At 49.8% G+C, this 22,774-nt stretch overlaps 1 protein-coding gene across 1 annotated transcript in view; it reads right to left on the bottom strand.

Moving 5' to 3' along the window:
- The window catches only part of LOC111159415 (dickkopf WNT signaling pathway inhibitor 3), a 51,424-nt gene extending 38,147 nt beyond the window's left edge, over window positions 1-13,277 (bottom strand). Inside the window, exons 1-4 of the mRNA XM_022521860.1 lie at window positions 13,158-13,277; window positions 12,355-12,596; window positions 4,551-4,685; window positions 1,400-1,483 (exon numbers count right to left, since the gene is read on the bottom strand). Of these exons, the coding sequence (XP_022377568.1) occupies window positions 1,400-1,483; window positions 4,551-4,685; window positions 12,355-12,567 (432 nt within the window). The 5' untranslated portion in view covers window positions 12,568-12,596; window positions 13,158-13,277. The remainder of the gene's footprint in view (window positions 1-1,399; window positions 1,484-4,550; window positions 4,686-12,354; window positions 12,597-13,157) is intronic.
- Between the last annotated feature and the right edge of the window lie 9,497 nt (window positions 13,278-22,774).

The raw sequence follows: 22,774 nt of genomic DNA, 5'->3' as shown, positions 1-22,774 counted from the left end.
TTCTAATTCACAGCCCTGAAAGTTCTGTTTCCCTGCCCCTTCTATTCGTGGCTGAGGCTGAGGCTTTCCTTTTATCATAGGGCCCCAACCAGAAATTCTCTGAAGCTTTTCCCTGTTGGTACCATGACCATATACTATGACTGTTTGTCCGCTTTGTTTTCCCTCCCCTCTCTCTCTTCCCACCTTTGAAAGCCAGCTTCTCTTTCCTCCTGACCTTAATCAATCCTGTCCCCACTTCAAAGATTTTTGGGACTGGGGTGACCCAGCCCGTACGTGGCAAACTCATGCTTCTAGCCTCAGCTGCTAGCACAGAGCTTACCCCCAGGTCCCTGGAATGAGGGGTCACCATCACCACACGCAACCCTCCGGACCTCCCAGCCTTAAGTCAACGTCTGAGCTCTGTGTCAGAAAAAAGCAAAAAGAACCCACCAACTACCACCCACATCAACACCGCCTCCCTAGCTCGATGGGTACACTGTTTCTCTTCCTATGATGATGCCGAAAGAGGCGAGGAAAAATCCTTGACCCCTTCTGAAGGTCAAGGAAGTGCTCTGCACCTTGGAGGGTAAGAACTTGTAGCTGAAGTTTGTCTCGGGCACCTAGGCACAGAAAGACTAGTTCTTGAGGTCCCCATAGAGAATGCACATTTTTACGGCTGGCCACATCACATGGCGGTCACCCTGTCCACTCCTCACCAGCTACCTGCTTCTGAAGCCAGCCACCTCTGTGAGAAAGTGAAGAGCAGTCGAGTCCCCTGAGGCCTGGGAGTCTGGAGACCGGTGACTCCCATGGGGTCACCTCCTGACCTGTGTCCAGGCTTTCCTTCTGTGAAATGCTGCCCCTTCTACCAGTAGGACTCTGTCATTTTATAAGAACCATCCTGACACTGGACAAAGCAACAGGCCACTGTGTAGGTGGACCCATCACAAAGGGGTTAGAGCATGAAGCCTGGAGTGGGACAACACTCCGTTTCCCTTAGGCCACAGGGTTCCACTAATTAAGGTGATGTCACTCTCAACCTGCCTGACCAGGGCTGGGATTACAAAAGGGCCTGGCCACACCAGGGGCTTTGGGGACTCCAGGCTGGACAGGCCAGGTCTTAGTGCCAAGGTTCCCCAGTCAGGGTACCTGGTACTTCCTTGTTCCCTTTCAGGGCTGAGAGGGAGTCAGGCAAATGCCAACTGAATTTCATTTCTCTGTTGTTTCTGATGCAAAGAGCACTGTGCTAGAGCCTGTTGCCCGAATACATCGCTCTGGTCAGAAATGCAGGAATCGGGGAATCTTGGTAGAAAGGAGACAGGAGAGGTGAATGAGAGTCCGCTCCCTTCTGCCCATGGCCTGAAGTTTGGGTCACCCTTCGCAAGCGAAGGGGCTGAGCCCAGGAGACATGACAACTCACGTGGCTCCTTTTGCTTTCTTCATCTCCCATAGACGTGATGACTGTCTCCGAGAAGACTGTTTGTCCAGTCTGGTTGTTGGTTACCTACGGCAGAGCAAGTACGGTGAATGTGAAACAGAAGGAATTCTGGGCAAATCCCACAAGCTGGTTTCTTTCTTTTTTTTTTTTTTAAGATTTTATTTATTTGACAGAGAGAGACACAGCAGAGAGGGAACACAGCAGGGGGAGTGGGAGAGGGAGAAGCAGGCTTCCCACTAAGCAGGGAGCCCAATGTGGGCCTCAATCCCAGGACCCTGGGATCATGACCTGAGCGAAAGGCAGTTGCTTAACGACTGAGCCACCCGGGTGCCCATTTTTCCCACTTCCTGAAGCCACAACATCTGCCCAAGTCAACAGAATGCCTGCTCCACCTTTTATTTTTATTTTAGCTGCGGCCGCTAGGCGGACGGCCCCTTCTCGGTGCAGCCGTCAGAAACACAGCAGAGTCTCCCTCACAGGGCTGCTCCGTGGAGGGACGGCGGGGGCTTTGCACAGAGCCCGGCATGCAGCAAACACTCAGCAGTAGCTGTTTCTACTGTTCTCGGGCTTATCACTCAGCACTCAACGGCAACATCCTTTTCAACAACAACCCATCTGGGCGTCTCATCAAACATCTTTCATGAGAAGCAAGAAGGTTTTAGCTAGAGCTGCCCCCGTCCTGATTCTGGTGACATAGTTCATCTAGGAAGTGCTCTGGTGACATAGTTCATCTAGGAAGTGCTTTAGTGCAAAGGGAGTCCTCCCCTCCACCTGCTGTCTGCATCTGATGGTGTTTACCGGCGGGAGACGCCTCTGGGCTGAGCCCCGCATCCTGCTCGCACCCCGCGCCACTCCTGCCCCATCCGAGGTCCTGTCTGAGGAACGCTAGTGCCAGCAATGAAGATTAGAAGGGACGTCTGCCCAGCAGGTAGGGGATCTGGGTTCTCTGAGCCTCAGCTCAGCTACCACCAACCACCTAGTGTGTCACCAGGAGTAAGTCACTTCTCTGATTCACCATGTCCTCATTTCTAGGTCATCTACAAAGTTCCTGCCAGCTCTAATATCACAAGGAAACTGTCCAAAACGGAGCAGAAACACAGCCTACTTTGTCACAGTGGACCAAATTCCAGTTCTGGGGAGATAAGGATCATATCCTCACCAACACGCTTCAATACTTTTAGGCAAATAAATCCTCTCCCCAAAAAAGAGGCAGCATCCTTTTCCTCTCTGCCAGATTTTTGCCGAATTAACTGATGGTATATTTTTTAAAAATTCTATGATCCTGGGGCGCCTGGGTGGCTCAGTGGGTTAAGCCGCTGCCTTCGGCTCAGGTCATGGTCTCGGGGTCCTGGAATCGAGTCCCGCATCGGGCTCTCTGCTCAGCAGGGAGCCTGCTTCCCTCTCTCTCTCTCTCTCTCTCTCTCTCTCTCTCTGCCTGCCTCTCGGTCTACTTGTGGTCTCTCTCTGTCAAATAAATAAATAAAATCTTTAAAAAAAAAAAATTCTATGGTCCTATACTGCAGGTACAGGTTGCAGGACTTCTAAGAGCCTTTGTTATACTAATGGGCATTTTCCTATCTCTAGGAGAAATAATTAAGATGTTTCCTGAACATGTTTCACCACTGCCCAGCCCCTCGTGAAGCACAGAACAGACGGTCCGTGGAACCCACTGGAGAGCTGCTACATGGTGCTCATGACATAACTTTACCGGAAGAAACAGGAATAGAACAACGGGCTGTCGTAAGAACCTTGTTGTTTACGGTGAGCTCTCAGGTACCGGAAGTCATCTGACCCCCATGCTACTGTCACGTACGTACCGACCTCCCTATTTCCTAAATGCAGTTAGTGAGGGACATAAAATTTAAATGGTTTTTCAAAATCACACTAGTTACCCGTAGGACTCACACCTGGGTTTCCCAACATCTACAAGAAGCAACCTTTAAGCAGAGGCAATCCTGTTACCTAATTATCGTCAAAGAGAAGGACTTAATATTGGTTTTGGCAAAAGTAAAACAAAGACTTTTGGAAACATTCTCCAGGCCTCTGATGAGCAATGCCGAAGGACTGGTCAGCAGGTGACTTGTTCATTTATCTGGGGGCGAGGCAGAGGGTACACCCAGCTGAAGCTGGGACAGCGGGAAAAATGCCACACAAAGGCTACTTTACAATCAAGGCAATGGCCCATAAAAATCGACCCCCTTATGCTCCACGACACAGACACGCTATTGTTTCAACCGAGTCTTTACCTGGGCCCTTGAACAAAAGTGAGACCCTCTCGTTGGAGCCATTGGGCCTTGCACATATGGGCTGAGATGAGGTTTGAGGTCAAGCTCCTTGATGCTCACAGCAGAACGTCAACTCGATAGCCTCTACCTGTGACCCTGAATATCGGCACGTCAGACTCTTCAAGGGAAACCAGGTTCACGGGCTTTGCCCTCCCCGTCCTGCCTACATCATGCCAGACACATCTCATGCCAGGATGGGTTAAGGCTACGTGCTTCTGGATTTGCAACGTTTTCTTCTTCAAGTCAGGGGGAGAAATGAACCTGCTTGTTCCTCATGTCAGATATCAAACCAGGAGACACTGAGACATGGGGCAGGCTAGAAAAAACTCTGCTATAGAAATCTGAGTGGTTAGCCAGCAAACAAATATTCAGTCTTAATGGCAAAGGAGGCGTTCCCTCCCAAAGATGGAGTATAACCCATTTGAGTTCCTCCTGAGGAAACAGTGAGGATCTATTCAGCAAACATGGACTCTATTCCAACTCCCTGCTAAAACACACGTTGAAACCTATGAGATAAATTCCTCAAATTCAATACTAGAGAAGTCTCTCTCTAGACACTTGTTTGCACCCTTTTATCAAATGATAAAAACTCCCGACCATTCCTTTGCAATCAGATTGGCAGGCAGCCTAGAGTTAAATTTATTGCTTAAATGCAAAAGCAATTTAGGTTTCTGATACGCAGCTTTCCCTCTTAAATAGCTCCCTCACTCCCTCCGGTTTTTAATCTGTGTTTTACCAACCTCATTTGCATTTTTGGCTTGTGGATCCAATTTGTAAACAAGACCTTAGTTCTCTGATAGGACAGGAAGCTAAGGAAAAGGGGAGGTGCTGGCTGCGGCCACACTTACCTTGTGAATTTCTCGGTGCACGTGGATGGTATTATTTCCCACCTTGGTTTCCGTGTTGGTCTCATTGTGATAGCTGGAAGGCAAGCTTGCCACGTTCACTTCAGATGTTTTAGCTGCAGCTTCTTCTGCTTCCATCTATTAAATCAATGAATTTAATGAGCAAATTGTTTTCTCTTGATACAAATCAGTCCGTTAGAAAAACAGAACCACCCTCTTCCTCTTCTGCAATTATAAATAATGGTAGTAGTAATAGGTCCTGTTAATTGCCCACCAGGATAAGACACTGCACTAAAAGTTTTACAACTATTATAGCCTTAAATCTCACAGCCTCCCTCGAAGGTAGGTGTGAATATACCCATTTTACAGTTGCAGAGAGTAAGGCTCAAGAAGACTGGATAACTTCCCGAGATTATCCGTGAAGGACATCGCTCATCATCAGGGCAAAGCACATCAAAACCACAATCAGGTATCACCACTTAGCTGTCAGAATGACTAAGATCAAACACACAAGAAACAACGAGCTTTGGGCGAGGATGTGGAGAAAAAGGAACCCCCAGGTGCTGCTGGTTGGAATGCAAACTTCTGCAGCCACTGTGGGAAACCAGAATGGAGGTTCCTCAAAAAATTAAAAATAGAATTACTATATAATCCAGCAATTCCACTACTGGGCATTTACCCAAAGAATACAAGAACACTAACGTGAAGACGTCTGCACTGCTATGTTTACTGCATTATTTACAACAGCCAAACTATGGAAGCAAGCAGCCCAAGTGTCCATCAGTAGATGAATGCATAGAGAGCATGTGGTATATAAATATGCAGGTACATATAACATGGAGTATTACTTGGCCAGAAAAGGAATGAAATCTTGCCATTTACAAAACTATGGTGTGGCTCCAGAGGGTATAATGCTAAGGGAAATAAGTCAGTCAGAGAAAGACAAATACTGGAGGATATCACTCATATGTAGAATCCAAGAAACAAAACAGATGAACAAAGAAAAAAAGAGACAAGAGAAAAGACTCTTAACTGTAGAAAACGAACGGATGGTCACCAGAGGGGAGGGGGTGAAACAGGTGAAGGGGATTAAGAGGACGCTTATTGTGATGGGCACTGAGTAATGCATAGAATTGTTGAATCACTATGTCATACACCTGAAACTAATATAACACCATTTATTGGAATTACAATTTTTAAAAATTCACTGTAGTCTATCCACAGACACATAAAAAAGAAAAAAAAGGACTGTCAGGGAAGGGCAGAGCTGGGATCTGAGCATGCTTCTGCTGAACAGTCTTGGCCCCTGAGAGGGCTGCTGGGGCCCTGTCCCTCTCCCAGCAACCTAACCGGGAGGTCACCTGCATTCAGCTGCCTTTCATGCCAAGAACCAGTCTGGTCTCTCTCTGAGAGCCCTCTCTGGCTGCTCACTATGCACAGATGGAGTTAACACCCCAAGAACCATCCTCAATCAGTGAGGGGCAGGCTATGAGGGTAAATACCCCAGCTCCCTCCCCACTCAAAGGGGCAGTCTCTCTCTGAGGACTCCCAGCACAGCCTAGCAGTGACCTGCTCAGTAGCACAGCCTTTTTTTTTTTTTTTTAAAGATTTTATTTATTTATTTGACAGAGAGAGATCACAAGTAGACAGAGAGGCAGGCAGAGAGAGAGAGAGAGAGAGAGAGAGAGAGAGGGAAGCAGGCTCCCTGCCGAGCAGAGAGCCCGATGCGGGACTCGATCCCAGGACCGAGTAGCACAGCCTTTATTCCCTCTCTTCTCTTCCATCTTACTTTTCCATTTCCTCCTAGTGTTTCTGGGATCACTTCCCAAATACATTATTTGCTCCTAAGCCTTTGCTGCAGGGCCTGGTGGTGGTGGGCAGACCCCAACAGCCCCCAGGATGGCCCCTTCCCTGATACAGGTAGGGCCACAGCTATGTCTCCTTCCCACCCCACCGCTTGGGTACAAGAGAGACCCTGGTAGAGGGCCAGCTGACTAGTTCCCAGGGCTCACCCTCCTCCTGCCTCTTCTTCCATATGTGTTCCCCTCTGGTGTCAGGTTTCTGAGGCTGCTGTTCCCAGATCCCCCAGGCTCATGAGCCCCCACGACACCTACACCAGATATATCTGTCAATCTGAAACTGTACCCAATTTCCTCTTGTGGATTTACTGCCATGCCCCACCCTGAGTGGGCAGTGGACAAAGGGACCAGCTCACAGCTGGGTGGACTCAGAAAGAGGCCACATCACGGACTAGTTGCGCCAGTGAGACACTCTGTCTAGGAATTTAAAACAAGAGACACAAAGAGAAGTTCTAGTTCATGGCTGGCAGTTTTCCAATACTATCTTTGACGCTGGGCTATTTTTACTTCATAAAACTAAACTTCAAAAAGATTCTATTTTTTTTTAAAAAATCACTGTCTTCTATTCCCTCATGTACTAAATGAGGCACCTCTTTTCCTGTCTCTCCCAACTGGATTTGCTGAGCTGGGGTGGCTATGGGGAAGGAATTTCCATGTCTCCATGCAGCACAAAAACACTGAATAGAAGTGGGAAGTCTGGAAGACACAGAAGCTCAAATGATCAAACAAGGATTTGGTCAGTAACTGCTGTGTTTGACCCAGAGAGGACTGCGAGATGTCTGAAACTCGATCATTGGCTTCATCGTCGTCACCACCATCACCACCATCATCATCATCACCATAACCATCATCATCAGCTTCACCATCATCATCATCATTATCACCACAGTGACAGCCTCCATGTTTGGGCATCATCTATGCCTGAGCCACTGCACCGTAACTTCCATGGCTCCTTGGATATTCACAGCACCCCCACGAGGAAGGTGTTGTTGCCCTTTCTCTGCAGATAAAGAGAATGAGGTGAAGAGAAGTGAAGGGACCTGCCTATGGTCACAACATCGTTAGTAGGAGGCAAAGCTCAGACAGAACTCAGGTTCGTCTGACTCCAGATTTTGGGTCTTGTCCAGTATGTGCTTCTGCTCTGCCTGAGCAGCTTATTCATTTATTGCGGAGAGAGCAGAGCCCCACTACTAAACCTGTTTGAGGATGATTATGATGGCTTCTAGAAGCAAGCCAGGGGTTCAAAAAATAGAAAAGAAAGGCCTCCAGGAGGAGGAGGCATGATTGAGCTGGTCTCCAAGGACAGGTATGATTTGAACAGAAAGGAGCCCAGAGGAGGCAAAGCTGTGGCCATGTGGACAAGAACGGTGTGTGTTGTGGGCTGGGGCACAGGGTCCGTGCTGGGCACGGGATAAAATGGCGGATGATGAAGGAGAGAGAGACTGACAGGCAGTTCTAAAGCAGAGGGTGTTGGCCTTGTTCTCAACCAGGAGAGTGCATCAGGGTCATACCTGAAACTATGAAATGGTATCTATCATAGATATATAACCAAGAGAGTTATGCCTATACATTTACCACACACCAGATCCCTTCCCAGACCTGCTGAGTCAGAACTTCTGCAGGTGCAGGGGCACGTGGGTGGCTCAGTGGGTTAAAGCCTCTGCCTTCAGCTCAGGTCATATCTCAGAGTCCTGGGATCCAGCCCTGCATCCGGCTTTCTGCTCAGCGGGGAGCCTGCTTCCCCCCGCCCCTGCCTGCCTCTCTGCCTACTTGTGATCTCTCTGTCAAATTAAAAAAAAAAAAAAAAAAAAAAAATCTTAAAAAAAGAACTTCTGCGGGTGCAATCCAAGGTATTAAAGAGCTTCTCAAATGATTCTGAGGTATTCCCTCCCCTGCACTTGCCCCCAGGGAAAACCTTTGCTCCAAACCAAGCAAAGTTACAACAAGTTCTAAAGACTAGCTGGTAAATAATAAAGAGCCTGGAGAAGATAGAGAGGGGAGTGAGGGAACTGGCCAGAATGAGGTGTGGGAGTAGGAAGTCATTCCTGGGGGAAGTGAGGACCTGCTATGTAGCAGAGATTACAAATAAGTCCAGGTGGGCCAAGCCCCTGAGAGCTAGCCACAAGGTCAGGCAAAAAGTTGCCCGAAGCACGTCAGAAGCAAGTGCCAGGGCTCTGGAGTTAGGGAAGGTGGGGCCAAGTCCCAGCAGCTGTGACCTTGGGCAAGACGCCAAGCGTCTCTCAACCCCAGCTTTCTCATTTGTGTAGTGGAGAAGGTCCTACTCTGCTGAGCGGATGCAAGAATGAAGGACCACGAAATCCAAGTGCCTGCCTCAGCACCTGGTACCCAGTACAGATGTAATATGTAGCTACTCTCCTAATGCTGTCCTGGAAGAAAGCAGTTTTAGAAGAAGCTAGTTTGCTAGGGCATGTGCAGGTTGAAGGAGAAAAAGCAGACAGTAGATACCACGTGTTTGAAGCATTCACTAAAAGAATAGAGAAGAAGTGGAATGGAGCTAAGGCAGGAGACAGAATGAGCATGAAAAGGATTAAAAAAAAATTTTTTTAAAGTAAGAGATATTGGCATATTTTGTGATAGAAAAGATATAGCTGGAAAAGGGTAAGAGACTAAGATGCTACAGAGGCCATATCCAGAAGCAGAAGGGAATGTTTTCATGCTTTTAAAAATTCCCATTGGAATCTGAATCCTCCAGTTTGGCTTTCAAATAACTGACAAGTTACCAAATCTGGAGTCTGCTTTGGGCTGAGCAGAGACTTCTTATAAAACCTCCTCCTTCTCAACCAGTGGTTATTTCAATAGAATGAGCTAATAGTTCTCTAATGGCACCACAAACTCAAAGTACAGTTTACAATGGAAATTTCAACCACAACTATTACGGCCACTAGCAAGAGAAACTTAAGCCCAAAGCAAGAGGAGCTGTTTCATAAAGGAGGAATGTGCATGTTATAAAATATGGCATATATGGTTGGTTCAGTCGACATGTCTGTTAAAAGGGTATAGTAGGAAAAATTGGAGAGATAAATTGAGGCTTGGTATTGGGGTTCTTCCTAGGGCTGGGTAAGGTGATTAAGAATATTCCAGAATATGTCAGTTACGGATATCACCGTGAGCAGGGGGAAGGGAGGAGAAGAAAGTGCTTTTATCCTCAAAACACATTTATCGGTAACATACAGAATATTAAGACCGGAAAGTAGGAACAGCCCAGATTGAACCATTTGAACACTGGCTTCCCCAAATAATGATCCTACAAGCAGAGGATCTTTCCCTAAAGAGCAATCAGCAGCTTGAGTCAGCTGGAGTATTTAAAATGTCAGGCAGTTACTTGAAAGCAGATTCATGGCGCAACCATGTAAACAACCAATGCATCTGGCCTGGTCCTTTCCCCAGACAACAAGTAAATAGCAACTGTTCTGTGTTTATGAGATGGAATGGGCTTTCTGGAAGCCTCTTTTTAAAAAGTTAATACTAATCGCCACAATCTCTTGAGACTCTGTGGTGTTTCTTGGTTGTCCCCATGCTGGTACTATTTAGAGGGTGATAATGGCAGCCTTTCTTTATCCAGACGGCAAGGATTTCCCATAACCCTGACAACAGCCCCAGGGGGTGACTAATTATTTTTTTTTAAAGATTTTATTTATTTATTTGACAGAGAGAGATCACAAGTAGGCAGAGAGGCAGGCAGAGAGAGAGGAAGGAAAGCAGGCTCCCTGCTGAGCAGAGAGCCCAATGCGGGACTCCATCCCAGGACCCTGAGATCATGAGCGAAGGCATGAGCGAAGGCAGCGGCTCAACCCACTGAGCCACCCAGGCGCCCTGGGGGTGACTTATATTACACAATCTCACTTAACCCAATTTTAGATGGTCAGGTAACTTGCTTTACTTGCATCCTCATTTAAATCCCTCCTTATCCTAAACGGAGTTGGGGGGAGGGAGACATTTCCTGGACCCCACCAGGAATGGCAGAGCTAGGATCCGCTGAAGGAAGGTTGATCCCCACAGCCTGTTCTGCCACGCAGGGGTCCAGCCTCTCTCAACCTGTATCCACGGCCATAGAGGATGCTCTCTGGGGCAGGACCACTGAGGGGGACAGAAGTGACAGCCAGCAACTCTTCCTGGTGGCAAACTTCAACCAGCCCATCTTCACAATGCAAGCAGAATGGCATCTGGAAGGAGGAAGCTGGGCCCTGGCAGAGCCAATGGGGAGGATTTCCATGGAGGAGATGTGCCACTCATGCCTTGCTGATCCCAAACTGCTCTAATCAATGAAGAGACCAGAGAGGCCCCCATGGCTCCTTCCTTTCCCTCAGCAAGAGCTACCATCAGAAGACTGTGTGGCACAAACAAGATCACAGAGAACAGAAACTTGGGAGTTGACCTCATCAGTCTCACTGGGAATCCGTGAGCAGACAAGAAAATCCTGGAACCCAGATAAGGAAACCAGATGACCCGCCCCGCCCCGGCACCAGAAGGATCACCAGAAGGATCACGAGCTCCAGTTACTAGGAAGGGGCAGAGTTAAGAGCTATGGGGGCCCATCTGACTCCCCTCTCCTTTTAATTATTTCATGTCATGTCATGATTCTTTTGCTTTCACAGGAAACAATGTCTGTCCATGGGGTTTGGAATCTGGCCTGTCCAGTGGATGTTCAGGACAGCTTCCCACACCACTGCCTCCAATCCAGTGTCCCCCACCGCATACTCCATCCGACTGCCTGCTCTGGGAGGCAGGATTGTGGGGAGAAAGCAACGTCTCCCCGCAGACCAGAGCTAGCATTTGAGGCTCTGTCCCAGTGGAATGTGGAGAAGCAGGGGTGGGAAGACACCTCAGCCACAAGCCTGGACATCTGGTCTCTTGCTGACTCCTTCACTGGGATGGCTAGCTTCTCTCCAAAGACAGGCTGCAGCCAAAGCCAGGCACAACAGTGACCATGCGCCCCAACCCCAGGCACCAGGGACAGCTCCGGACACCTGGGCTGAGTGAGGTGAGGCAGCTGCCTCACCTGCCTGGGCAGCCCTGCCAACACCTAGGTGATCAGCCTAGAGGATGCTATCCATAGCGTCTGGTCCTAGGAGGCGACCGAAGAAGAAGCCAGGCCAAGCTTTGCTAAGGTATCTGGTATCTGATGGTAACAGCTACTGTATATTGGCCACCTATTCTACAACAGGTGCCCACACAGACCATGGCATTTAATTCTAACAAGAAACTGAGAAGAGGATGTTAAGGGACTTGCCCAATGTTGCCCAGCTAGTGAGTGGCAGAGGAGGACCCCGAGCCTAGCACTGACTCCAAAGCACTGCTGGGGTGGAGTTGGGTGGCCGTTCATACTGCCCCCCCCATCTGAAAATTCACACTGCTGGGATTTAGGATTCTGACTTTCCTTCCCTGCATCACATGGCATTGGGGGAAGCCCAGACAGACCAGCAGCAAAGCTGTCTGGGCTTTTTGTCCCCACACGGCATCCTAACTATGTCTTGGGAAGATGGCACAAACTCAAAGCCCAACATACAAGCTAGAACTTGAGATCCTTGGCCTCTCTGCAAAACCACAGAGCCCGAGTACCAGGGGCCAGCAAGCTTCCGCTTACACAGGGGGCGGGGGGGGTGTAAATGCACACTTGAAGAAGACAATTGCGGGGTAGCGGCCAGCAGCGCGTAAACAGGTGGTGACCCTGGCTGCCCCTGAGTGAACCCAGCCGGAGACTCTCGGTGAACAGGCTGCGATCCAGACCTTTCGGCAGGAAGTCAGAATGAGGTGGGAGTTGAGCTCACCCTGAGCGGCCAGCCGATCACTCCGAATCTGCAGCCGGCTCTTCCCGGCCCCTTCGCAGAACGGAGTATCCCGGCGAGCGCTCGAAGCGCGGCTTGCCCCAGCCCCCCGCCGCCCCCACCAGGCGCTCCCCCGAACCCCAGCCGGCCAGACGCACCCACCTCCTCCACCGCGCTGCGCAGTTTGTGCTGCGTGTCCTCCATCAGCTCCTCAACCTCGCGGAACATCTCGTTGAGGGTGGCCTCCTCCTGCGGGTAGCTGAGAGCCGGGGCGGGCTCAACGGGCGCCGCGGTCGCTGTGGGAGCCGGCGCGGGGGCCGTGGGGACCGCCGCCGCCAGCAGCAGGCACAGCAGGGTGCCTACGAGCCGCTGCATCTCCGCTCTGCTCCAGCCGCTGCCGCTGCCTGCGTCCCGGAACCTGATCAGAGGCGCGCCGACCACCCCCTCGCCCGCCCCGCAGCCCCGCCCCCCGCCCCGCGCCCCGGCCCGCCCCCGGCGCCCCTCTTCCCCGCACCCACTCTGGAGGAGACAAAACCGAGGGCCCTCCAGACGCGGCCCCCCGGCTCTGCTCCAGCCCCGCGCCCCCTCCCCTCCGCACCCCCACTCTCTCCTCGGGCCGGGGCTGAGCTCTGCCCCCATCCCCAGGGATAGCCTCCTCCCCGGAGCAGCAACAGAACCGAGTTCCCAACACCCGCGGCGCCACCGCTCACCCCCGTGCAGTCCTCGGTTCTAGCCCGGCCTCTCCACGACCAGGTCCGAGCGCAGCTCTGGAGTCGCGACCCCACTCCCACCCCAGCCCCGTGCAGCCCACTCCGGGGCGATCCGAGCGCCCGTCGGCACCCTCCCCGCGGGGTCCGAACCCAGGCGAGCGTCCACCCCTCACCCGCCCAAGCGAGACCTAACAGAGCCCGCCCGGCCCCCCCCATTCCCCGCCACCCCATTTCCCGCCACCGTCCCTCACCCACCGGACTGGACCGAGCTGTGCGCGGGCTGGACCTGCCAGACCTCGCCGGGACTCTGCCGGCTGCGGGCACCGGAACTGGGACGGGAGCGGCGCGGGGGCGAGGAGCACGCGGGGATGCGGCAGCGCTGGTACCCGGCGAGCCCGCAGCGCGCCCCGCCCGGCGGGAGGGGCTGCCGCCCGGACCCACGCCATTGGCCGCCCGCCGCCCGCGACCTCGCGCCGCAGGCCAGCTTCCTCCGCCTCCGCGAGCCGCCCCTTCCCTGCATCCCTCGGCCGCCGCCGCATCCCGGTCCATTGTCATTAGGGCCCGGATTCCCGCTATAGCTTATGGCGGACGCGGGGAGGGTGTGCTTCCCGCGGCCCCCTTGCCCTTCCCAAGCCATCCTCTGGCCCGCATGCAGGGCAAAGCCCCAGCCAATCAGACTGGCGGCCAAGGCCGGTCACTGGCTGGCCTTCATCCGCCTGCCATGCTTGACGCCTTACTCTGGCCAAGATAACCCACTTGTAGCTCCCGGAGCTCGTGAGAATGTCAGCGAGCTTCTCCAGGGCGACATAACAGTGGCTGAGAGCAGGCAGCGGCGGCCAGACTGCCTGGTGTGAATCCCAGCTCTGCTTCTTACGACTTTACCAACCTGGCCAAGTCCCCAGATGTGTCTGCGCTCCACTTAGCCCGAACGGAAAATGGAGGTTAGTGTAGTGAGTGTACTTAGTAGTTAACGAGCATAACGCATGCAGGCGAGTGTGGGGCACGTGGTAAGTGGGAGATGTGAGCTAATCGTCGTGGGAACGCAACTTTGTCTTACTCACCGCAGTCTCCCCAGCATCTAGAACGAGGGGCACTCACTGTTTTCTAACACTTTTTAAAATATGTGAGTATCCAGAACAGGAAGCACTCATATATTTCTTAAATGAAGGAGTGTTTTCTTTCCCCCTACCCTGAAGATTTTATTTATTTATTTGAGAGAGTGACAGAGAGAGAGAGAGAGGAGGGGGAGGAGAGGAGCAAGGGGGAGAGGGAGGGAGAAGCAGACGCCCTGCTGAGCAGGGAGCCCGCCATGGGGCTAGATTCCATGACTCTGGGATCATTACCCAAGCTGCAGGCAGATGGTTAAGGGACTGAACCACCCAGGCGCCCCTAAATGAGTATTTCCTTAAACCTCCTCCTATTTCTCCCTAAACTCTTTCTGTCTGGCGAGCTCTCCCTCCTCCTGTTGGTCTATCTAACTCTTCCACATCTTTCAAGAGCTAGGAGTCTGTCCTGAGCTCTCCCAACTGCCCCCCATTTCTTCTGTTTCCCTTCCCATGTGCTGATCTATTGCCCCAGATTTGCCATGGTCCTACTAGTCCCTGGCCCATTTTCCCCGAGTGACCAGGAGGAGCCCCTCAGTGACAGAGAATGACTTCCTCACCTTTGTGTTCCCACCACCAGAGCCATAATACACACTTGGCTCCTGAGAAATGCATGGGCTAATCAGCATAACAAGAGCTATTTTTTAAGAAAGATTTTATTTATTTATTTGAGATACAGTGACAGAGAGCATGAGAGAAAGCAAGAGAGAGTGAGCATGAGTGGGAGGGTGGAAGGGCAGAGGGAGAAGGAGAAGAAGGTTCCCTGCTAAGTGGGGAGCCTGGCATGGGGCTCCATCCCAGGACCCCGGGATCATGACCTGAGCTGAAAGCAGATGCTTAACCTACTGAGCCACCCAGGCATCCCCAACAATAGCTATTCCTATTTTGAAATAGCAATACTTACTTAGTGCCATGTGTCAGGACAAGGTGTTAACTCATTGAATCTCAGACAGCCTCTGAGGTTGGTAGGACTACGTCTATTCCCATTTTACAAGTAAGGACACTTTCCTGAGGCCATGTAGCCATTAAGTGGTTGAACTGGGATTCAAACCCAGGAATCTGGTTCCAGAGTCTTCATCCTTTGCAGCTTAACTCCTCTGCTCTAAACTGGCTGGGAGGTTTTGGAGCTGACTTGGGAGTATTAAATGAATAATTTCTGCAGGTGACCACTTGGAAAACATGTGTTTGAGGATGAAGGAATTCAGGACATGCCTCTGCAAATACTGATTATTTTGAGCTGAGGGTGCTTGAGAAATAGCAGATGCAGGAAAGGCTCTCAGACCTCCCCTTTAAAAACAGGCCATGAGATGCCGTGTGAGGAAGGTGCCTTCTGTGTACCAGCAAGAGAAGAATGTCTTTAGCATTAAGTAAGTACTGGGAACTGATGTCAAAATGGGTCGGTACTAGCAAAATCACTAAAATGACACTATCTTCTACTAGTTCCCCCCTGCCCCCAAATCTAGTCACTTCTCCACAATTTACCCTCCAGAGCCTAGAGCCCTTTGCCTGTCATTTCGTCACAAATGTATTGTCTCTTTGTCTAAAAAGTCTGTAAGCTTTCCGCCCTGGTCACTTTCTTGGGTCCTCATTTTCTTGCAAAGGCTCCCATGTACGTGTGAGGTGGTAGTAAAATTCGTACACCTTCTGTTACTCTGCCTTATGTCAGTTCAATTCTTAGGCCCAGCTGGAGACCCTACAAGGGTAGAGGAAAAATGTTTCCTCCCGTACAGGGCTCATGGCCTCTTCGTCCTGTTCCTACACTTGAGTCCGCAGCAGAGTGTCAAGTGGGGAGAAAGCATATTTAGGCCTTCTCGGCACTGGACACTGTGCACACAGAGACACGGTGCACGTCGAGACTCAGAGAAGTTAGGCCATCCTTTCAAAGCCAGACAATAACTGAGGGGTCATCTGGCAGGAGACTCAGGTGTGGCTGACTCTGAAACTAGTCCTTATTTCTCATGACTGCCTTTCTTTGTGGAGCTTTCTGCATTACTGTTTATCGTAAAAATGAGGCTTCTTGCTATGTTCTCTTCAGCTTCTGAGCCTCTGGGCTGGGCTCTCCTTCGAATCCAGAGAAGGCTCCCTCCCCCAGCATCCCCTGCTCTGTCCTCTGGGCATTCGGCCACTCACCTATTCCTTAGCTTTCTGGAGGCAACTGAGCCCATGTAAGGACCTGGAGCCAACTTACCCCTTGAGGCCCACATTCTAGGAAGAAACTGACGCACGTCGGCAGGCTGTGGCCAGGGGGCACCCCCGGGCCAGGCCAAGCTGCCAGGGTGTTGATTTATAGAGCAAACCGTGCTCCTTCAGCCTTCCATGGTGCTGGCTGTGAAGACTGAGAATTGCCCTGAATAAGAACTTGTCTTCTGCCTTACGTGCTTCCATGAGGTTTGGAGGTCTTGACTTTCAGACTGAACTTAAAAAAAAACCCAAAAAACCAAAAAACACATTGAGCTACCCCAAGTGTCAGGTGAAGGGCTATGTTCTTTCTCATATGGGGCCTATAATTTATGCTCCAAAATGTGGGGATGTATTGATAGCTCCCATTATTAAGTGCAACTACAAAACAAACAAACAATGACAACAACAAAATGGGGAGGAGGAGGGAAAAAAAGGTAAGAACATTTATGGGCCTCAGTATAAGAAAATAGAAATGTCCTCCCTGCCCAGCTTCTTGCCAATCTGATCAAGAGCCTGAGGCATTCACAGGCAATGAGGAAAGACACTAGGGTCGGCCGAGATATGGCGCCGACTAGATCCACACACAGTCTGGGCTCCAAGAAGCTTGGAGGCAGGGGTAGGGGAAGCCCTGTGGGTTGGGGACCTGAGTTGAGAAAGGGTCATGCTCGAAATGGCCATTATAAGGTGAGGAGTCCACGGGCACACGGAGCAGGCCAAGCTGGCCAGAGCTGGCCAGATCAATCATCTTTAGGATGAGGAACATTCTACAATTCCATAATTTCTATTATATCACTGGTCTAAGTTCTATAACAATTAAGGACATTTGTTTTTTTTTTTTATTTCAAGGTTTTGGAAGCACTCTGTAATTATAATTTTAAAATTCTAAGTTTTCCCATTTTCTCTATGAAGGACCTAGAGAGTCCTAAACCAGGTTCCTATTCCATTACTGAGGAAGTGGGAGCAGAGTGGGTGTTGTCTGCTAAAAATTACCTAGAAAGCTAGCACCCACACAGCAAATTCACGGGCAGCTGTCCGCCCTCCAGAAACTCGTGACCATGTGCTCACGGAGATGTGTATAAAGATGTTTACGGAAGCCACTATTTACAGTAGCAGAAAATGTGAAAACCACTCACTTAGTGGTTTTTTTCAGCAGGAGAATGGTTACACTGGGATTTCTACAAACAAGAGAATACAGAATTAACATAATGAATACTATTTCTAGGCAACAACATGGATAGATCTCAGAAGAAATAACGCGGAGCAGGAAAGACAATTTGCAGAATGGTCTGTATACAATACTGTTTGTGCATGTTTTAAAAACACAAAATGGCCAGGGCGCCTGGGTGGCTCAGTGGGTTGGGCCTCTGCCTTCGGCTCAGGTCATAATCCCAGGGTCCTGGCATCGAGCCCCGCATCGGGCTCTCTCTCAGCGGGAAGCCTGCTTCCTCCCTTCCTCCTCTCTCTCTGCCTGCCTCTCTGCCTACTTGTGATCTCTGTCAAATAAATAAATAAAATCTTTAAAAAAAAAAAAACACAAAATGGCCATTTCTATGGGTCATGGATGCTACGAATGTAGTTAAAAAAAATACAGAAATGTGTAGGCTGCTCCTGAGGCCGAAGGCAGAGGAAGAGATGGGGGTTCTCCTCATTTGGATTTATAACACTTTATTTCTTTCAGAAAGAGAGTGTACCAGCAGGGAGAGGTTCTGAATTAGAAGTGGCCAAAATAGAAAGAGAGTGTACCAGCAGGGAGAGGTTCTGAATTAGAAGTGGCCAAATGATATGTCTTTAATCATCACGGTTGATCAGCTACATGTGGGTGTATGGGAGTGTCCACTATTATTTTCAGTATGTTTGAAAGAGTTTGTGAATAAATTGAAGCCCTCCCCACAAAAAAGCAATAGGCGAGTCCCCCTACCCCCATCCCACTGCCCAGAATAACACAAAGCGAAAACCTCCCAGTGCCAAAGAGACATTTCTTAGATCTGCTCTTAAGAGAAATGCTCACCTCCCCGAGGCCCAGCGGTGGCCTCCATTACTGTGAGGTGAGAAGCAGGAGTGGGAGGGTCCCCACAGGCCTGCGGGGAGGCGCCTTTCTTTTCATAAAAGGCCCTTCTGTCTGCCTGAAGGGTCACAGCTTTCCTCCTGGGGTGGTTGGTAGGGCCTGAGAGCTCTAGTGGATGGGGCTTATCTGCCTCCTGCGCAAACAAGGAAACTTTAGGGATCCGGAACTTAGGGGCACCCAATCTGCATAGATGACTGTTACACACTGATTTTTTTTTTTAAAGATTTTATTTATTTATTTGACAGACAGAGATCACAAGTAGGCAGAGAGGCAGGCGGGGGGGGTGGGCTGGGGGGGCGGGGGGCAGGGAGCAGGCTCCCTGCTAAGCAGAGAGCCTGATGTGGGGCTCTATCCCAGGACGCTGAGATCATGATCTGAGCTGAAAGCAGACGCCCAGCCCACTGAGCCACCCAGGGGTGCCTGGGTGGCTCAGTGGGCTGGGCGTCTGCCTTCACTCAGGTCATGATCTCAGGGTCCTGGGATGGAGCCTCTCAACCTGCTTCCTGCTAGGCGAGGAGTCCACTTCTCCTCCCTCCTCACCTGTGTGCTCTCTCGATCTCTCTCAAATAAATAAATAAAATCTTTTTTAAAAATGTAAAAAAGGAAAAAGAAACTTTAATAATTCAGAATAATTAATTCTATCTGGGGAGGGTTTGTTACCCATCTCTCTCTCTTTTTTTCCTTTCCCTTCCATCTTAAATAGACTATTCTGAACATATTCAGAACATAATTTGGAAGAAAATGTGAAGAGTTGACTTGGAGATAAGGTATCTGCGTGGCTGTTTATTATCTGTTTTCTCTGCGTGAATGCAAGTCATGTGAGATTGCCCAGGCTGCGTGCCCCTCCACCACCTCCAGGGTGGCCAGGGAGCCTGCTAGGGGCTGGGGCCCGGCCCTCGAGGACCCCACCTTTTCTGAAGAAACAGTGAAGTCAGCAGAGAATGCCAGGACAGTAAGGCGGCCCAGTGCACTCTGCTGGTGATAAAATTTTAGAATGTAAGTGAGGTTCAGTGGGGTGGAGTCCGGAGCAGCTGACGACCAAGAAAGAATTCTTGAGACAACTTTGGTGCAAAATGATGGTTTGTTAAAGCACGGGGACAGGACCTGAGGGTAGAAAGAGCTGCTGTCCCAGGGTTGTGAGGGGTGGTTGATTACACACCATGGGGTTGGGGGAGGTAAGGAAAAAGGGAAGTTTCAATAGAACTTTCGTATGCTAGAGAGAACCTACAGAATACCGGACGACTTGCCATTGCCAGGTTAAGGTTGTTATTCCTCTCAAGCAAGGTATTGACATTAAGATAGTTGGGAGATTCCTGGGAAAATGTCACAGAGGTCCCACCCAGGAGTTGGGGGAGGGGGAAAGTTGCAGGGTGTCTGCTTCTGCTTCGTCCTCAGCCAGCCTTCTGTTCCTTCATCAGTGGGATCCAGGAATCCTCATGGATGACCCTCCTCTCCCACCCCTTTGATTGAGCCAGAGACAAACCCTTGTCTAAAGCTTGACCCCTCAGATTCTGTCTTGGATTTGAGGCTAGAGACACCATTCAGCTACTTGAGGACAAAAGCTAACTTGGAGAGAGAGTCAGAGACAGAGTGCTAGAGGGAGACAGATATTAAGAAAAAGAGATTTGTGAGCCTGCGAGAGGGGATGATGGGAAAGAAATGAGTAGCAGCTTCTTAGCTATGTCATTCTGGTTCCTGACTCTAATCTTTCAGGAGTCTGTCTGAGACCCAGCTGCCCTTGGGGTCTATGAGATGTTTTTGGATTCTTCTCATATGCTTCCTCTTTTTTGTTGTTGGAGCGAGGGTTAGGGACTTTCTGTTACTGGCTACCAAAGGGCCTTAAATGTCTGGAGCGGGGCTGCCTCTATCTTAACAAAACAATCCTTTTCAAGGAAGGTTTGAATTAGAGGAGATGACTATCCCTCTCTGAGACCCATGAGTTAGAGACCCAGGGCCACCAGGCGCTGCAGGACAGGGAACTGTCAGCCAGGGTCATCCTCCCCCTTGCCAGCAGACCCCTGACCTACCATGCCAACCACCAGCTTGGTCAAGCCCTCCCAGGTCCTGCCCATAACTTGGGATTGTTCCGAAGAAACTGGTGCCAAGATTTCTCTGAATGGAAATTCCATCTGCTTTTGGAAAGAGTGTTCACGTGGATTCAGGATTTCCATGAGTAACAGCCACTGAATTATCCAAAACATACATGTAATCTGCCAAGTTTCCGTGGGTGGGTAAACCAAAGAGACCCGGGGGACCATATCCCCGGTCATCACCCGTGGAACGCAGACCAGGTGGATGAACCCCGAGGCTGGCTGTCTTACTTTTTTATTTAGCAGGTGGATTCATGTGTTCTGTCTATGTTTGCATGTGTGTCTGAACCAGAGGGTAACAAAGGAGCAAGAGAATTTTGGTGGGGCCAGTACCGAAAGAGGAAAAGCAAAGAATTGATGTCCTGAGACAAGTAGTGGAGGGAGAATATCTAGAAATGTGATTCTACTCATTTCTCTCCAGGGCTTGGGGACAGAAGGATGTGTTTCTTCCCTGGAGCAATTTTCTTTTTTTTTTTTTTTTAAAGATTTTATTTATTTATTTATTTGACAGAGAGAGACCACAAGTAAGCAGAGAGGCAGGCAGAGAGAGAGAGGAGGAAGCAGGCTCCCCACCGAGCAGAGAACCCGATGCGGGGCTCGATCCCAGGACCCCGAGATCATGACCCAAGCCGAAGGCAGAGGCCTCAACCCACTAAGCCACCCAGGCGCCCCTCTGGAGCAATTTTCAATGCAGGGGACAGAACAATGTCCTGTGAAGCTTACTAAACTGCCCTTTGCAGATGCAAATTCAGTAGGTGTGAGACCTAACCGTGGTTGTGGTTGGAAGCTGCTGGACTTAATAGCTAGATAGTCCTGGGTTTGGGTTCTGGCTCTGACCCTAACTGCTATGGCTGGAGTATCCCAGAGTTCGCTAGCTTATGGACAAGTTAATGCCCAAACCACAGTGCTCTTGGCCCAAACCTGCCATCACTAAGAAGATAAACTGGGAAGTCTCCAGGAGTGTGTTTTTGTACCTGAGATTCTTGTTGCCTTTGCTCCCATCATCTCTAAGACAATTGTGCCATCTTGAAGATAATAAGCAAAGACTTGGTGTGTGATTTTCTCAACAGCCTGGGGGTGGGGCGGGGAGTGTCTGCTATTGGTTTCTGCTACATTAAGATCCTTGCTGGTCAGCAGTAAAGAAGGAATAAGCTATACACATGTTAATACAGATGCATCTCGAATGCATTATGCTAAGTAAATAAAGCCAGACTCAAAAGACTATATACTGATTCCATTTATAGAATGTTCTGGAAAAGGCAAAACTGTAGACAGCAGACAGATCATTGGATACCAGAGGAGTGACTACAAAGGGCACAGGGACATTTGGGGGATTTTATACTTTGATTGCAATGGAAGGCTGGGAGCGTTGATACACGTTTGTTGAAACCTCATAGTACTGTACACTGAAAAGACTGAATTTAATATATATATAAATTATACCCAAACTGGAAGATGAGAGGAAAAAAGAGGTAAAGTAGCTTGCCCAAGTTCAAGCCCGGAGTTGAAGCAGGTCATGCTGAACTCCTGGGTCCAGATGTGAAACTCCCTTCAATATGGCCGCTCACCAGCCATAGGCAGCTCTTCAAGTGGAAGGGGGGTGTTCTTAGGAAAGAGGGCTCTGACTGTGGTCAGGAATGTCAGGCAAAGAAGCCAGCAGTGGACATCATAGTGTGGGGGAAAAGAACTCTGTTCTAGTCATGGTTTTGTAAGCTTCTAGATTTTTCCTCTTGGATAAACTAATGAATCTCCCTACAGTCCAATTTTCTCATTTTTAAATAATTTCTCCTTTGTTAAAAAAGAGAGCAATAAAAGCCAACCTTAAAGAACAAGCTCTTGTTGGGAGACACTACAGGGTCAGTGCCAAGGGCAATCCTGGCCCCATGTTACTCTCCGGCCAGGTGATGGGACAAGTCTTCCCACTTCTCAGGACCCCACTTCCACCATCTATGAGAGGAGGACAGGATCTGCATCTACTTCGTGGGACTGTTGTGGGTCTTACAAGATGTCATTTTTTTAAGCCACTCAGCCAAGTGCCTGGCACGTAGTAAGCATCAGTGAGTCTTAGCTATGATTATATTATCATCCTCAACGTCATTACCAACCCCAGCGAGCAAAGCTCTTGCAAGTGAACAGGGAACAGAGCTCCCTTTGTGTGGGCTCAGCTGGGGCTTCAGGGAAGGCAGGGTGAAGAAAGTGTCCAGCAATTTTGCTTAGACCACAGAGGGTTACGGAGGGTCTCGGGGCAGACAGCTCTTTTCTGTTTACACAGGGAAACCTTTTATCTGCCTCAGCGCACGGTGCTGCCAGGATGGCAGGGTCAGAAGAAGTTCACATAATCAACACGTTCCCATCCCCGTTTGGGTCCCATTGCTGAGGCTTTCACATTTTAGACGCTTTTTCTTTTCTTACTCAGGGTCTGCACACCCCTTC

The sequence above is a fragment of the Enhydra lutris genome, unplaced genomic scaffold (assembly GCF_002288905.1).
Source record: "Enhydra lutris kenyoni isolate GAN:26980312 unplaced genomic scaffold, ASM228890v2 scaffoldscaffold68, whole genome shotgun sequence".
Classification (NCBI taxonomy): Eukaryota; Metazoa; Chordata; class Mammalia; order Carnivora; family Mustelidae; genus Enhydra; species Enhydra lutris.
Note: the sequence above shows the minus strand (reverse complement) of the source record. Positions and strands in the feature narration are given on the sequence as shown.